This window comes from Octodon degus, unplaced genomic scaffold, assembly GCF_000260255.1.
Source record: "Octodon degus isolate 3935 unplaced genomic scaffold, OctDeg1.0 scaffold00035, whole genome shotgun sequence".
Lineage (NCBI taxonomy): Eukaryota > Metazoa > Chordata > Mammalia > Rodentia > Octodontidae > Octodon > Octodon degus.
The window spans coordinates 8,101,406-8,119,147 of NW_004524611.1; the positions used below are offsets into that span (position 1 = coordinate 8,101,406).

Consider the following 17,742-nt stretch of genomic DNA (forward strand, 5'->3'; position numbering starts at 1 on the left):
GGCATGCTCACTGTAGCAGCTGCTGCTCCTCCTTTTGCTCTTTGCTGTTTTCCGCCACCATGAACAGCTGCCCTCTGCCATGTGCCACTGTGTCTTAGAGCCAGCTGAGTATGGACTGAAATCTCCACTAACTGTGAGCTACATACACATTTCCTTCCTTAATTTGGGGGTCAGGTATTTTGTCCCAACAATGAGAGAAAAGGAATGCAGACATCACGTATGTGGATCGGTGAGCTCAGTCTTCCATACCAAAATACTAGATCCTGGGTGGCTTCAGGAGGCGAAGTTTACTTTCTCACAGTTCTGGAGGCTAGAAGTCCAACCAGAAGGTGTGGACAGTGTTTCTTCTGAAGTCTCTTTCCACAGCTTGTCACACCTTCTTTATGTCCTGTTAGGCCTTTTCTGCATGTGCATACACTGCTACTGTCTTTTCCTATCCTTATAAGAACAAGAATCTTGTTGGATTAGGTCTCCACCTGGATGATCACATTTGGTCTTAATGACCTCCTTAAAGGCTGTCTCCAAAAGCACAGTTACATTGGAGACTGTATTTCAACTTATTAATCTTGAAGTGTACATATTGCAATCTGCAACACTCTATACATGGTTGACATTAAAGCACTGGCCAAAGGAAGCTGAGTGGGGAGAGCTGGGTTAGGCTTTCATTTTCCCTTGTCTTGAATGAGGTGCTCATTCAGCTTGGGATACTTACTCAAGGTGAGAGCCATTTGCTTGTGACTGGGGGTGAGGCTGGTGGGGACCAGCTCTCTGGTTTAAGAAGATGAGCAGAGAGGGACAGTGCTGTGTTCATGGTGACACAAGGACAATGGAGAAACCCTTCTGAGGGTATGTTGAGGATCACCTAGGGAAGGAGAGAGCACCAGGAGCCCAGAGCCTCATCTACCTTTCTAAGCCTCCTCTAACCAGGACAGCTGGTAGTGATGCACCTAAGAAAGAGTAAAAGCAAAAGTGTAAAACAAAACCTGATGCCTTCATTTTCCCGAGTCTAGCTTTCCTAGCTCAAGTTAAAGGACAAGAGACACACCCAACTAAGGGAATGCTGTAGCTACGTGCTTGTTAGCCTAGACTGGACTTTCTATTATCTGAAAGTTGATAATTTTTATTTCTTTTCTAAAAATTTGTTCAGTTTTGTTTTGCATTTGCTTTTGATGATACTGAGGATTGAAGACCTGAAATCGGGTCTTTACACCAAGCTGCATCCCTGTTCTTTTTTTAATATTTTTAAATTTTGAGACAAGGTCTCAGTAACTTGATGAGTTGCTCAGGCTGGACGTGAACTTGCATTGCTACCTTAGCCTCCTAGAGTGCTGGCATTTCCGGTGTGTGCCACCACACTGTGTTCAGAGTCACTTTTGCTTCCTTTCCTCCCTTCTGTTTTATTCAGCTGCTGTGTTAGGGTTTTCTAGAGGAACAGATACAATATAAATTATATATAGCAGTGGTGAAAAGAAATTTATTAGCTAGGCTTACAGCTTGACAGTCACAAGAATCCCAATCTACTGAATCAGAGATAGAAGATTCCAAAATGGCCCACTGTGGGCTGCAGAACTGGAGGGACCCAGTGCAGTCAGAGGTCAAAGGCCTAGAAACTCACTGCAGAGTCCGCAATGAGAGTCTTAGTTGGAAAGCTGAAGAGTCTGCATGGAAATGCTTAAGCTTCTACACTGTAATCCTGAAGAAACTGAAGACTAATGTCTTAGAACTTTACAAAGACCAGAGCTTCTCAGATGTAAAGGAGAAACTCAAGATATAAGCCTATTGGTTGATGCCGCTTACCTCCAGGATGGCTTTTCCCATCTCCATTTGCTGGCCCACATGTCAATCATTCATAGACATGCCCAGAACTTGTTAATTGGCTAGGTTGTTCTTACTCAAGCCCAGTTGACGTATCACAACTGTTGTAGTTGCTGAACAAATTCCATTCTGAATACCCTGGCCTAGGTCCAGTTTTCAGTTATCTTCGTCTGCCTTGGCCTTTCTTTTCTGATGTCTGATCCAAGACGCCTTCCTGAGCCAGCTTTGCCCCCTATAGTGCAGCCTGTACCCTGTCACCAGGTTGGTCTTTGGGTGAACACAACGCTAATGCTCCTATATCCAGTGGGTGCTTCTCACTGACTGTGCGGAGGGCCAGCTTTTCAGACTGCCGTGCCTCCTGGGCTTATCCCATCCTGTTTCTGCAGGAATCCAGGGAGGACAACTGCTGCTCCCAGACCTTCTCCATCTTTGCAGATGTCCTTCCCATTGCTCAGATTGCCCACCATGTCTCCCTCTCCACCTTACTAGGCTCCTTCCTTGAGAAGCTCATTGCAAAACTATTGAGAACAACTTCTTTGGAGCTTAATATTTGGTGTTTTCCTTGCCCCATCCCAGTGTTTTTGGGTCAACCATCCCCATCACTTGATTCTGGCCTAGGTAGTAGATTACAGGCTCCACAACCTAGGAGGCTAGGTTGTACCTTGTGCATCTTTCTGTTATCCACAGTTCGTCATTGGATGGAGTCTCCAACCTTTTTTCTTCCCCCTAAACTGTGTCCCTGTGCTCTTCAATGCCCATCACTTTTTTCCTGTATGCTCCTTTCCATCTTTTTTTAGTATTACTATTATTTTGCAGTGACTTTTATGATTACTTTACCTCTTCCTGAAACTTTCGGCTGGTTGATCTTAATGAATGTTGAGCAGTCCCGGGCCTCCTGCAGCTTCTTGCCCTAGTTCAAGTTCACTACTTTGACTCACATAACAGTGGGAAGCAAGAAGACTCAGTCCTTAGCAGGTTCCCTTCCTGTACTTCTTGCTAAGTGGATCATGATATTTTGTAGCAGAAGGAAGAAGGAGGCTTGGTGGGAGTGAATTCTACTCTTTCTTTTTGCAATCAACTCCTTCTTCAAGATTTGTAAAACCATGTAGCTAAATGAATTTTTTGCAGTGGAAAATGATTTTGCATTCCATGAAAGGTGTTGCATTTCCTAAGAATTCCACCACTCTCTTTGGTGCCATGTGAATTCACAGTAGCAATTTGATGGGACCTTGGTGGGCTTGGACAGGCCTTATTTATCAGACTGATTATTTTTGGCGGAAGAAATCTCAGATGTGTGGAGGGTTCTACCCACGTGGGTCCTCTGAGAATTCACCATCTGTACAGAATGAATGTGACCCCAGCTATCAGCAAAATGGCGCTTTGGGGAGCATCTGGCTTTTATGCAATTGTCATTTGCATTAAAATTTCTGAAGCCCATCTCTCCCAATTTCCTGTTAAATTCTTTCTTAAAGGCCAGATAGGAGAAGCTTAACTCTCAAACTTGAAAAAAGAAATGAATCTTTAGCAGAACCATGTGCTAGGGGCTTTGATGTGGAGGGGTGTGGTGTACTGTGGAGTTAATATCAGGGTTCTGATTTGGGATTTTCTCATCTCTAAAATGTTCATTAATGTTGGAGTAGAATTAAAAAAGGTAGCATACAAAAAGGCCTGAGGTCAGTGCCTGTCGCCTAGAAAGTGTTAAATAAATATTTCTTACTACTTATTACTCCTAAAAATGATAAACAAGACCCTTAGAGCCTGACCTGAAATGTAAGATCTAGACTGGAGAGTCATTTAGACTTCCATGTGCCACTGTCTAGGATCAGGCAGCTGATAGTCATAATGTTCCTGCTAAGGGATACCTAGATTAGGGGACATTGTTCCAGACAGAACCTGTCCATTCTGGCCTCTGTAGAGGCAGCAAAAGCACAAGAGACTGCTGACATTGAGATGCTGGCTTTGCTCCCTGTGGAAACTTCGGCTGTTTCCTTACCCTCTCTGGGCATCAGTTTCTTCATCTGCATAATGGGTTGCTGGGAGACTTCCGTGATGCTGCCTCTGCATGTTCAACCAACCGCAGATTAATGACAATTATGAAAAGTTGCAATAGTAGTGAGAATATACAGACAGTGTTGTTAATATTCTACAAATAATACAGTGTAACAATGACTTGAAAAACATTTACACTGTATTGGGCATTCTAGGTAATTCAGGGAAGGTTTAATGTAAAGTTTGGGTGAATAGGATAGCTGAAAATAGGGAATTTTATGTGAGCAATGTGAACTTTCATGGATTTTGTTACCTGTACCTTGCATTATTTAAAATAATATAGATTTACACATGTCATCATGGAGAAATCTTTTAAAATGTCTGTAGTCTCTAATTCCAGTGGTTTAGGATCCTGAGGCAGGAGCACTGTCGGTTCCTGGCCAGCCTGAGCAATTTAATGGGGCCCCTTCTGAAAAAAGGGCAGGGGATATAGCTCAGTGTGAAGGCCAGGAGTTCCATCCTCAGGACCGCTGAAGCCAAAACAGGCTTTGATGTCCCCTAACGTTTTGGATGCCCTGCAAATACTGAGCAATGACTTCTGTGTTGAGAGGTCTTTAAACATTTCCCAGCACATTGTGAGTTCTTGGTCAATGCTAGATATCATTACTGTGACCATTAGACTTGGCAGACCCAATCTGTGCTTTCTGGCTTACAGAGGGAGGGACTTTCTATAAAGCTCACCACTAACACTGCATTTGTCTCCACTCTTCTGGAAAGGATGGGGTGAGAGGGCTGTAGGAACTCAGCTTCTGGGAGCAGCATTGCTGATGTTAGGGATGTTCCCCATCCAAGGTGTTCAGTAACCTTAGTTCTGCTGGGGAGATATACTCAATATAAATCTGAATAGAAGCTATACAATGCCGGCAAATACCATTGAGCTGTGTATTAGATGGATTCTTCATTTACTGAAGTTCAGAGAGAGCGAGCGAGAGCGAGAGAAAGAGAGAGAGAGAGACACAGACAGAGACAGAGACAGAGACAGAGACACAGAGAGAGACAGAGAGACAGAGACAGAGATAGAGAGACAGACACAGGGACATGGAGATGGAGATGGACACAGAGATTTCACCCTAGTTATTCCTCCAACTGTGGGGGCAGAGCAATCTTCCTTTGCCCAATGAGAATAATAGAAGTGTATGCGGAAAGAAAACATTCCCCTGTACTTTCAGTGCATAGCACTTAGTACTTCTGGCCCCCAAAGATGGTTTTCTTTCTCCCTCTCCAAGAAATTCCCCAGTGTTTTCTGCAAACACTGACTGGATATCTTTTAGTTCAGTTCAGTTCAGTTCTGTTACTCTCTTCCTAGAATAAGCCTTCGATCTCCACGGGTTAAGTTTTCAGTCCTGCAAGCCCGTCTCACTGCACGTTCAGTCTCACCCGTGCTTCTGTCCAGAACTGAGGTTGTAGTGATACCCTCCTTGGGTGTACGCATGGGCCTGGCCACTGCTGGGCAAGATGCCCAATATCCACAGCTTGAAGGAGGAAAAGTTTACTTGGCTCATGTCTTCCATCTATGGTCAGCTGGCTCCAAATCAGAAACATCATGGCAGAAGGGTGTGGTGGAGTGAAGCTGCTAAATTCATGGTGGCCTGGTTGCAGAGCTGGACAACAGTGCTTGAAAAGAAGAGGTCAGTAACCAGATATAGTGTCCAAGGCCACACCTCCATGCCCCATCCAGATACACCCAGGAGTATGCCTTACAGATCTGCTGTGAGTTTCTTAATCCAGTGAAGCTGACAAATTAGGATTAACAATCACATCAACATCAGTCACATCAAGATCAGTCATGGAACTCAGGACAGCACTTTACTTACTAATACTGCTATATTATAAAAGGATATAACTCAGAAACAGCCAGATGGCCTGGGAACCTTGGACAAGTGATGGGGCGTACACCCTCTGGACATCTCCATGTGCTCACCAACCCTCCGCTTTTGCAACTGCATAGATTAGAGATTTTATGGAGGCTTCATTGCACAGGCATGGGTGATTATTAACTCAGTCTGTAACTCCTCTTACCTTCCTGGAGGATGGAATACAGAACTGAGGGATCCAAGCTTCTAATCAGGAGCGGATTTTGTCTTTCTAGTGACCCGTCTCCATCTAGGTTCCCATAAAGTTGCCTCCTTAGACCCCACATCATTGCCATGCACATATTGCCATCTCTGATAAAACTAAACAAAAAAGGGGGACATAAATGAAGGACCATTTTGTAGTGAAAAAAATATATATCTGTATATACAAAATAGTTAGGATAGATATACAGCTAGTTTCTCTTAGTTCAATGAGAAGAAAGATTTGTGCTAATAGTGTTTAGACAGGATATCATGTCTGCATCTTGTACTATGAATACCTACTACAAAGACAACAATATACAATATATTAGTTATTGTAACTGTTCTACTAACCTATTTTGAAACTGTCTTATTGCTATTTCTTCCTCAATAAAGTTAATTAAAAAGAACCTGAGTCACTCCTGTCAGCCAAGAACTCCCCAGAGATTTAGGGGCTCTGGGCCAGTTAGAAACTGTGGTCAAGGGGGGAGGGGAGGGCAGGAAGAAGAACAGGAGTAAAGAATGACCAAGATGCAGCATGTGAGTCTACCAATTCTCCAAGATGAGTGTAATTTTTTATATATTAATTTGCAAAAAGACACCAGGGTCAGAGAGCAAGTATTAGAGTAAAAGATGTTCCTAGAACTTCTGCCATTTAGAAATTGAATGTCCTTTATAAGCTACATGCCATGAAAAAGGGACAAAGGCCAAGCCAAACCTATATTCCTTATTATAAGTTACAGTACGGGAAGAAGTAATATTTTGACCAATAAAAGGTCTGGGATTCTAAATTTCCTCTCCTAAACTAGAAGTAAATCCTCACCTGATCTGGACCTTTTCCGCCAAGTCAGGCCACAGGTGGTATACCCACAGGGTCTCCCGTGCCTCTCCCCAGGTATCCTCTCTAGCCACAGACCCTAGTCAGTGGGACGCTTCTTTCACCGGGGCCAGCATACCATTCTGAAGCCCCATTTCTGCTTGGTGACCACTGGCTTGGCATGTCCCCAGCTAAGTGTGCCACCTGTGAGTCCTCCCCGGTGCTAGACTGATTTAGCTGAATTCCACGCAGACCCTTGAGATGTACCCTGTGCACACTGCCAGACTCCAGTCCCCTGGAGGGAGGTTCCAAGAGCCTTCCTGCTTGGAAGGAGGGCTGCTCAAAGACGGGCTGGTTTTGCTGAGAAGTGTGGGTTTTGCCAGCTCCTTTGGACCACCCCATCCAAAGCGGATGGGTAGGGGCTTGCGTGACCCGCCTGAGATATATTTTAGCTAAGAGCTCATGCGGGCCACACATTTATAGATGCATATCCCTTAGCGTCTAACACTTGATGAGCTGTGAGACTCACGTCTGCTGGACCTACACCCAGACTTTAGAGAACCGCGGTCTGTACTCGAGGCATGCATCGATCCGGAGCTTCTCCAACTACATTCTCCCCTCCTTCTCCTCTTTCCCACCTCTGTTCTTTCCCCACCCACAGGAACCTTTAAAGACATGTGCTCCCCTAGTTGCCCTACCCACATGAAATTTTAATAGTGCTGAAATACTGTTATTATGGTTTAGATCTAAAACATCCCCCAGAAGCCTCGTGTGTGTGGAGGGTGACTGGGTCTTGGGGCGCCGTGTACGTCAGTGCATCAGTCCTCGAGGAGTTCAGTAGCTGAATGTGTGGATAGGAGGTGGGTCGCAGGAAGAGCAAGGCAGGCATCAGAGGGTGCGTTCTGGGGTCCTGCTCCTCCCTTCCCTCTGCTTTCTGGCCACCAGGGGTTGAGCGCCTTCTTTTTGCTGTGTGCCTCTCTGCATTCCTGCTCCTGCCTGTGAGCCAGCTGACCATAGATTGAAACTATGAACCAAGATAATATCGCCTCTTTCAAACTCAGCATTGCTACTATGTCTATGGACAGGAAAGTGGCTAAGAGAAATTGCATCTGTTTGTGTACTGTAGCCCTGGAAGAGTTGTAGACCTTCATGATACTTAAGAAGATTTGTCCTCTAGGAATCCACTTTTGCCCCACTGGATATCATGCCATGTATTGAGATTTTATGTTCAACTCTGAGATAGTTTAGACCATGCTGCCCCAGCTGTCACTAGAGGTGGTTTGGGGTGAGCTGAGGGCTGGGATGCTTGGGTCACAAGTGTTCCTGTCTGAGAGGGGAAGCCACATGGAGTCAGCTTGTAGAGGTGTCCAGTGCTGGGGAGAATGGGCCATTCTCCTGTGTCTTGGGTTTTCACATTTTCACTTTTACAAATATTGGATGACACTCTATGCGCAAACATCTTGTTCTGCAGGTCAAGGTGATTTCAGTGCTTTGTTTTTCTTAAGAAATACAGCTATTAGGGTCAAAGCAACCAACATTACAGCTTCCAATAAGTGCTACCTGTTGATATCCAGGACAAGTATAGTAGGAATGCATGGGGGTCTATGCTGTGTATGGCCACCAGCATGGAGACCTAATGGCAAGACACTTCCTCTTTTCTTGAATTCACGTGACTATGCTTATATTAGGGAGCCTGAAAGTTTAGATCACTTTATCTTGTTTAGTGGTGAGAATAAAATTGATACCCTCTGAGTAGCTCCTTGGCGGTTCCACCCCATGGGTGGCTAACGCTTCCCATTCCCACTGACTCGCCTCCCTAATCCTCGCTGAAGTGCTATCTACGCTGGGATCACTTCCTGGGCTATCTGTTCTGAATGGCTGACATCTTAATGATGACATCTGCTTGGCTTCTGGAAATAAGTTTTGAATGAATGCTCACTGAAGGCCAGTGTGCATGTAGAGATTCATTTCTGTATCTCACTCTGGCAGACTCTTGCCTACAGAAACCTGGGCTGTCTTTCCTGGCGAGGGCCAAGATAAGGATGTGGCCGAGCTTCTGCTAGAGTTGTCCTTTCGAGCAGTTCGGAAGGTGCAAAGAGTGACACTCATGACTCATTAAATTCAAGCAATGCCCTGAAGGCTGAGTTTTGTCTGTAAAGCTGGCTCCGTCTACCTTGTGGTTTGAATCAACTCTAGCAGGAGAGATCTAACTGATGCTGGATTGAACAAAAAAAATAACAGAGGAGAGATATTCACTCATTCATTCACTCATTCCATAAGTACATCCTGAGTGTTTGTGATGGCACTGAATTATCCAAAGATACTTTAGAGCTGTTCCCTGACCTTGCAGAATTCACAGCCCAGGTGGAAGGCAGGCATGCAAATCAGGGACTGGGCTACAAGGTGATGAATTTTGTAATAGGTGCACAGTAAGTTAGAAGGAGAACACACACTCACACACACACACACACACACACACACTCACACACACGTGACCAACTCTGGCTAGTGAGAAGAGGTCGAGTCAAGAATAATAAAAGAGAACATGCTGTTTCAGCTCCATTCTAAAGACAAGATCATGCTTCCCAGGTACATTCATGAAGGAAGGCATCCTCAAGGAGGGAACTGAAGTGAGTATGTGGGCAGAGGGCCTCAAAAAGCATGGCATTTTGTGCAAAGGTGGGGAGCCAAAGCATACAACAGAGATACAGGGGCTTGAATACTGTGTGGAGGTGGTTTCTCTATTTTTGGTCTGAGATGCCACTGAAATTTATGGAGCATGATGAGGTTGGCTTTGGTACAAGTAATCACAGAATATTAGTTCTTGGAAGCACTGGCCCACTAGAGCCGTCGCAGAGAACTAGATGTTGGATGCTGAGGACGAGAGGTATTCAAGATGTGAAGTTGGGAAGACTTGGTGACTGAAGTTGGGTGTGGGAGCCAAGGATGAAGCCATCACGTATGTCACGCTCAGCTGGGTGTTCTGAGGTCCAGGGAGCCACTGGTGTGACACGTGGACTTGTTCAGTGGGAGGTGCTGATTGGGCATTGGGCTGGAGCAGCAGGGCAGTGGTCCCTTGCTGAACAGTGGGCTGCACTCAGAGAAACACATTAAGCAGTTTCATCGTTGTGTTAACATTATTGTGTTCCTATTGCACACCTGAGCTACATAGACGTGTGTTCATTCACATGAATATGAGGTACGATTGAAGGATGTGTTTACATTTTAAAATTTATTATAATAAAAGACACATTGCCACTAATTCCCTCAAAATCCTCCCCATCACTTCCAACACACTTAGCCTGTTATTCTTGCCACTTCCAGAAGCAGTTCTAAAGATATACTGAACTGATTGCTATGTTTGCCTTTCGTGGTCCTTTCCACTTTGGGGAAAGCCAGAAGTCGCAGAGAGCCAGAGCCTGTCTGTAAGGTGGATGAGGACACTGTGATGTTTCTGCAAGCTTGTCTTTCCACAGGGGACACTAGCAGCAGCATTTGGCGTACTTCTGAATGTAGTTCAGTAGGACACTGAGGACAAAGGGCTGGCAGGGCGGCCTCAGAAAGTGGCAAACATGGTGTATGTGCAAAACCAGGGAGGAGTTTGAGGGTGATTGACAGCAATGCATCTCCTTACGGAAGTTAATTTTTTTAAAGTTAAATTTTTATCTTCGTTTTTTTTTATAAATTTTTAATTTTATTTTTTTTTTTTAAGGGGAACTGGGGATTGAACACAGGCCTTTGTGCTTGCCGGGGAAGTACTTATTCCAATGAACCATCTCCCTGGATCCCCCCTTTTTTTTTCTCATTTTTTTAAATCTTCGTTTTGATCACCCTGTAGCATAACATACTGCTCTTAGAGCCGCAATGAGCAAACATAAGGTTAAATCAAGCACAAGAGAAAAGTAGGCTGGCAAGAAGTATGATAAGCAGAGTATGTAGAAAGCTACTGTTAGAACAATACAGAACACTGTTGTACAGTAAATTTTTATCAGTAGAAGGTGTGTTTTCTAAAACAATGATAAAAATATGGTAATATAAAATATAAGAAATAGTCATTTATGGTTATAATCATAGACTGTGGACCATACGTAATTATAATGCTATATACTTTTATTCACCTGGGAGATTGTCTATGACCACAAACAACATCAGTGATAGTCTAGTGACAGTACAACAGCCATAATGTCACTAGATTACAGGGTTTTTTTTTTTTTGTATCTCCATTCTAATGATCCGGGTCCACGGCGGCAAGTACAGTATGTCATTGATCAACATGATGCTGTGGGTTACATTCCTGTATTGACAAATAGGAATTTGAGATATTAGATGTTCTGATAATTTCTGGTTTCTTGTTTCTCGTGCTATTTTGACGTTGTGCAACTAGCAGTAACATAAGTACTGCTGAACATCGAACAATTAGCAGTAATGCTACCAGCTCTTCTTCGTTCACTGAAGTCATGTGAGGAGAAAAGCGCAGAGATGCTTACACTGGGTTCAGCGAGTCAGGCTTGGCTGCTTTTCCACTCATTCTTGCGTCTTCTCCTCCCAGGGGACGGCCAGGTGGACTTCGATGAATTCATGACAATTCTTGGGCCCAAGCTGGTGTCTTCAGAAGGTCGCGATGGTTTTCTCGGAAACACAATAGACAGCATATTCTGGCAGGTAAGTGAGAATTTTTTAAGATGAAGTTTGGCGATGTATACATGTCTAGAACTGACTGACTGAATTCTCGAGCTTCTGTCTGGCCCATGAAGTTCTCTTCTGAACTACAGTGACATACTTTCCTTGAATGCCTTGTCTAAGTGGAAGTCCAGACTAGGTCCTCTGGACAAAGAATCTAATCTACATTCATTTAAGGTTTGGAGAAGAGAAATAGCTTCCCATATTTTTTAAAAAATATTTTACTTAGTTGTTTATTTGGTACAGGGCCTCAATACATAGCTCAGACTCATAGTGTTCCTCCTGTCTCAGCCTCCCCAGCGCTGGGATTACAGGGGTACGCCACCACAACCTGCTCTCGGTGGCTGGCACGGTGTGGGGCTAGCATGGCATATGGCACAACATGTGGTACCGGGGATCGAACCTAGGTCTTTGTGCTTGCCAGGCAGGTGCTTAGGCCGCCGAGCTATCTCCCCAGCTCCCATTTTTTATTTTATAGCAAAAAGTCTGCACTTGGGAGAGATGAGATTCATCCTTTTCTGACTCACAAAAATCTTTTCTCTTTGGGGACACATGAGAAGCGATATTCTCTGAGGCAGTTCTGTCCTTGATCCTGACTGCGGGAAGTGCTTGCTGAGACGATGCCTGGTGGCCTCCTGGGTTGGGTTCTCTTGCCATTAAGATGACAGACTGGCTTTATCTAAAAATTTGTATCCAATGTTTCTCAATGTGTTTCTGTTTCTATCCTGTGAGCAATCTCTTAGGAGTTTCCTAATATCTGCAATTCTAATGATTAAAATGTTATGAAATCATTTTCATATTTGTTCTCTGATTTTAAAATGGAACTTATTTCATGATTATGGGATTCGGGGAATGAGTTATTGGTTATTGTTTTTAAAATTTGCCAATTTATATTGAATTACCAATTAGACATAGAAAAAGCCATCCAAACACAAAATGGGTTCTTTAATTTCTTCGTGCATCTTTTTTCCGTACTGAAGATCTTTCTCTAGCCTAGATGAGGATCGGAGTACCTCTTGTCTTACTCAAATAGTCATCTTGCATATAGCCATAAGGATTAAGTCAGAGCGTGTTATGTACTCTGTAGGCTATCAGTCATTATGGGTTTTACAAAAAGCATTTAAGACTCAGTGTTGAATGTTTATGAATTTGACTGAGGAGACACCATGACGAGAGAGGAAATAATGAAGTGATGAGGGGCTGCGAGGTCGCTGGACTGTAATCTCCTTGAATGCCAGAAGACTTCACTGTTGTAGCCCCTTCTCAGCCCAGCACAGGGTCCATAGCAGGCTCTCAGTAACTTTTTTTTTCCCAGTAGAATGAATAGAAGTTCAAGCAAGGAGAAAAACAGAGACTTGAAGGCTCAGTAAGCCTTCAGGAAAAGGGGGCACTTGTTTTGAACCTTGAAATATGGGCTGGGTGTAATACAGAGAGAGAACAGAGGACATTCCATGACTGTCACAATGACAACTTGAAAAGAGGTGGAGGTGATAAGCACAGAGATGTGGTTGGCTACAACCATGAAGGAAAGACCTGAAGACCCCTAGGCAGGATGGACCTAGAACCTGTGAAGAGGAGGCAAAGCTGGTGCCAGAGTTCCCAGTTGGTTCTGCTAGACAGGAGTAAGACCATGAGGTACAGACAAGTCTCTGTGGAGCTGAATTCTAAATTGAATATGCTAAGGGCCTGGAGAGGGACAGCCAGTCAGGAAGAAGAGGAAAGAGCCTGTAGTTGCAGTCAGTCAGGGCTGCAAGGCTGGCAGGAGGCCCAGGCTGAAAACCCTGATTTGGGTTTCATTAGAGCAGTGGGTGAAGTCATAGGCATGGATGAGCTCACTAGGGGAAGCTTCAGGAATTCAGATGAGCAGAGCCAGGACTCTGTCCCAGAGGGTACCGTCCCTGAGTCTAGATGAGAGTAAGTGGGAGCCTCCGAATGCCACACCACTCATACACATTCAGAAAGCACAGTCTCCTGGAACTGATGTTAGGATCGGGAATTTCTCCAGCATCCTACTCACTATGTGATGAGAATATTTCCCAGCTCACATAGCCCTTGGTTGTGCCTTAGCAGCTGCAAGGGCAGAGTCCGTGGCAGAGGTAAAAGTGAACAAGCCTTGTAATGGTGGAGAAACACTGCCTTCCATCTACCCACCTTCTCAATGGCTTCCATTTGGCTCCATTCTGGAGTGGCATCTGCAAGTTACTTCCCACCCTGGCTGCCCTCTGTTCACTGAGGTGCTTTCCACCCTCTGCCCCACCCTCTGGGCCCACTCCAAGGCCCCCAAGCTCTCAGCATTCTTCCTGGTGCCATCTGGAGAGCAAGGGGCTGTGGGTATTCAGTCTACTCCTGTCCTCCACATTCCCCACAGTGCCATGTCCAGAGGACCAGAGCATATTTCTCTTCCACCATATTGGCTGCCTCTGGGATAATTTGGATATGCTACTGTGCTCACTACTTATCTGTGGTTTTGTCTTTACCAAAGACCTTCCTCCTCATCCAGGGTGGTAAGATGACATGCTCAAAAGAGAGTAGAGTGGGGGAATTCCAATCTGAAATAAGTAAACAAATACTGAAGAGCTGGGAGATAGCTCAACAGCTTAAACGCCTGCCTGGCAAGTGCAAGGTCCTGAGTTCAATCTCTGGTACGAAAGAAAAAGAGAATGCTGGAAAGCAGACTTTGGTCTGTATCTTTCTTCTCCTGCTGGTGCTCACCAAACTCGGAATTTTTTGACCAGCAAGCAAGAGCAGAAGCATCTAGCATTTTTGAGCGCTCGGCCTCCCTTGCCTCCCCCTTACCACCTGCCCTTTCAGAGACATCGTGGAAAACAGTGCTTAAAGCATCCAACCCACCCAAGTTCTTTCTGGAAAAAAGTTGGCATTCTCATTGTTTGAGTGATTTTTGGAGTTTAAAAGAAAACTGTGTGTGTGTGTGTGTGCCAAGACTTCGGCATCTGTGTATCCCTTTACCTAGCCATAGTGGTTGAATATGATATAAGAAAGAGGAGCAGAAAAGAAGCTTACTGCCTGTGGATGTCCGGGAAGGAGATACTGATATCAGGAGGTTCTGATATTAAGACCCAAACAAGAGCCAAGCTCGGGTTCCCATGGAAACAAACAGGCCAATAACCTGGAAGGTGTGCTTGTGATATATAGCTGCATGATGCACTACACCAAAATTGAGGGACTAAGACAGCAATAAATCTTTGCAGGTTTTCTGTGGGGCAGGAATTGGAAAGCAGCTTATCTGGGTGTTTCTGGCTTGGGCAGTCCCATGCAGTGGCAGTCAAGATGCTGGCTAGGACCCTGGTCACCTAAAGACTGGCCTGGTGTGTCAAAGTGGCTCACTCCAAAGGCTAGCAAGGTGACACTGGCTGTTGATAGGCAGTCTGGGATCTCCATCATGTAGATCTATCCCTAGCACTGCTTGGGCTTCCTCCTGTCATGGCAGCTGGCTACTCTGGAAAAATGGCCCAAGAGAGGAACAGGTAGAGCCTTAATGCCTGTTATGACCTTGCTTTGGAAGTCACAGCACATCATTTCTGCAGTATCTTCTTGGTTAACCAGGTCATCCCTGTACAGTGCGGGAGGGGACAACCTGTTGGTGAACACCAAGAGGCAGGGTCATCAGGGTCATTTAGAGGAGACTGGCTGCCAGGAATGGTAAAGATTCTGTCACTGAGCTGCTCCCGCTGATCCCTCATTGCTGTCACAAGCCTTTAAGTTTGCCTGAGCTTTGATCTCTTCCTACCTCATCAGAAACCTATGACCAAGGCTGTAGCTCCTAATACTAAGAAGTGATCTTACCAGGCACTGAGCTTGTCTCCCTAATTAAATCTCTTTCCCAGTGCTCTTTCCATACTGTGTTCTAGCCTACACTGCCAAGGCTCAAATAATATCCAATGGGATGCTGCAAAACAAGTGAACAAAGCAACTGTCTATCACTTAGTGCTGGTCCCCAAATTATGAGCTCCTTCCTCCTTGCAGGAAGCTGGTATCCATGAAGGTGAGATACACCAGGCTACAATTCAGCTTCCTTGCAAGGAAGGTGGTCTCCTGACCATGCCCCCGAGGGTCTGTCCTCACTGGGCACTGTGTGCTCTGTGTGCGATGTTCACTGGGTTCCTTCAGTTTGAGACTCTTGTGGGTATTCATTTTATCAAGGTGCTGTGTGTATTCAGATACTGCCATGATACACAGAGAGGACATGGGGTGTTGTGTTTGAAGTTGACCTTAGGACTCACTATGCAGAAAAGATGAGGAGAAGGAAAGGAAAAGAATAAGGGCGCAGATGTAGACTAGGAAACACGTCCCTGTTTGTGCGATAAGTTGATGGTAACTGCTGAGAAGTGGGGTCCTCAGAGGCGCTGCTGTTTCCTTGTTCCTATGCACCATGCACCAGGACCCCAGCTGTTTTTCCAAAGGGGGAGATGCCTCCAGATGGCAGAGAGGACCTTGCTCCTGGATCGCAGAGTTTACACAGCTGTCATAGAGGCCTTTTCCATGTTCTCCTCCTTCACCTCCAGAACCGCACGGCCCCGCTCTGCAGTGAGGTCGCAGACTGCAAACAGTGACAGGGATAATGGCAAGGACCCTAGGAGATTAAACAGCTTCTCCGATCCCAGGGCCCAGCCAGCACTTCTGCTAAACTCTTTCCCTCTGGAGGAGAGAAATGAGTCCCACGTGCAGCCAGGAGCGTGGTCTGTGTATCTGAACCCTCGGCCAGAGCAGTGCTGCAGAACGCAGGATAGTGCTGCCGAACCGGGCGCTATATCAGACTCATAGTGATCCGCCTGTTTACAGCCTCCCAAAAGCTGGGATTACAGGTGCACGCCACCATGCCCAGTCTCAATTGTCATCTCAGCTCGCCCCAGGGGCATGGCCGCCACAGCAGTCCCGGGGATTGAACCCCTGGCCCCTGCACCTGCTTGCAGGCACTTTACTCTGCTGATCTATTTGGCCAGCCCTTTGAGACTCACTGATTTAGAGTCTGTTTTAAGACATTCAGCACCTTTGCATTTTGTAAGCAAAAGGATCCATTCATGAGGCATCGCTGGGTGTGTTGGAATGAGTGTGTAAGGAAGAAACCCAGGATGGCTTTCTGGGCTCTTGGGAGTGTGTGTGTGTGTGTATGACATTTAGGACCACAAAGCCCAGGGAGCCAGGATACAAGCTGGCCCTTGTAGCAGTGCTGTAGAACGCAGGATGGTGCTGCTGAACTGGGCTTTATCTCACAGCTGTGCACAGTGTCCACAGAACTGTAAATTATCCTAACGTGAGTGCACACAAGTCAGCCATCCCCAGACTTAGTTAAGGTCAGGAGCTGGCACTGGGATCAGAGCAGGTGGTCCAGCTCAGCACCCCCAGTTTCCACACCCCACCATCTGTGGGAGAATGTACAGCAGGTCTGTGCAGACAGCTGGTGCTGACGCTCAGGATCCTATCCAGGGTGGCCTCTGTCTCCTTATTCTATTCCAATTTTTTTGAGGTACTGAGGATTGAATTCAAGGCCTTCACACTCACCTATCCTCTGTCATTTTGCATTTTAAAAATTTGATTTAGGGTCTCAGTAACTTGTTAAGTTGCCCAGGCTGGGCTTGAACATGTGATCCTCCTGTGTCAACCTCCCAGAGTGCTACGACTATAGGTGTGCACCATGGTGCCTGGAGCCATCCCTCATTCTTGTCTTGGTGTTGGTCTCCCCAGCTTCCTATTTCTGCTTTGATCCCAGACTCATGTTCCATGCTATGATCCAAACCCAGGCCTCCCAACTCAGGATCCAGGCCTCTGCCTGGGAGAGTTGCCCTGTTGGGTTCACGGCCATGGCTGATACAGGCAGGAGGGCAGACCTTAAAATTCTTGTCTCATGGAAAGCTCAGAACACTGCATCCCCCATATTCATGACACGGAAGAGAAGCCCTCACAAAGCTATAGGTATAATATGATCCCAAATGTGTTAGGCATCTGAGGACCTGGAGGAAATACAGCAAATGTGACTCTTATAGTAGGATGGCGGGTGACCAAAAGTTTTGTGTTTTCAAAAATCTCAGCAGTGAGCATACATCACATCTATTATTTGAAATAAAAATGGGGGGGGGGAGTCCCAAGCTAATCAGATATCTGTTATTATCTATAATTTCATCATCTCTAACACTGGATACTACCTGCCCCAATGGCTTGATGAGTGGTAAGACTTACAGGAAAAAGCAAAAAAGCCTGACAAAATCATATTCATTCATGTGAAGCATTTATTACAGGTGTTGAAGATCTAGAAAATGTGAAGACCTTTACCCTCCCCCTCCCCTCCCTTCCCTTTCACTCCCCTCCCCT

General features: G+C 45.5%; 1 protein-coding gene across 1 annotated transcript in view; it reads left to right on the forward strand.

Annotated features, from left to right (window-relative positions):
• Caln1 (calneuron 1) overlaps positions 1-17,742 on the forward strand; it is a 625,800-nt gene that overhangs the window by 371,813 nt on the left and 236,245 nt on the right. The window contains exon 4 of the mRNA XM_004630406.1: positions 11,285-11,397. Coding sequence (XP_004630463.1) covers positions 11,285-11,397 — 113 coding nt within the window. The remainder of the gene's footprint in view (positions 1-11,284; positions 11,398-17,742) is intronic.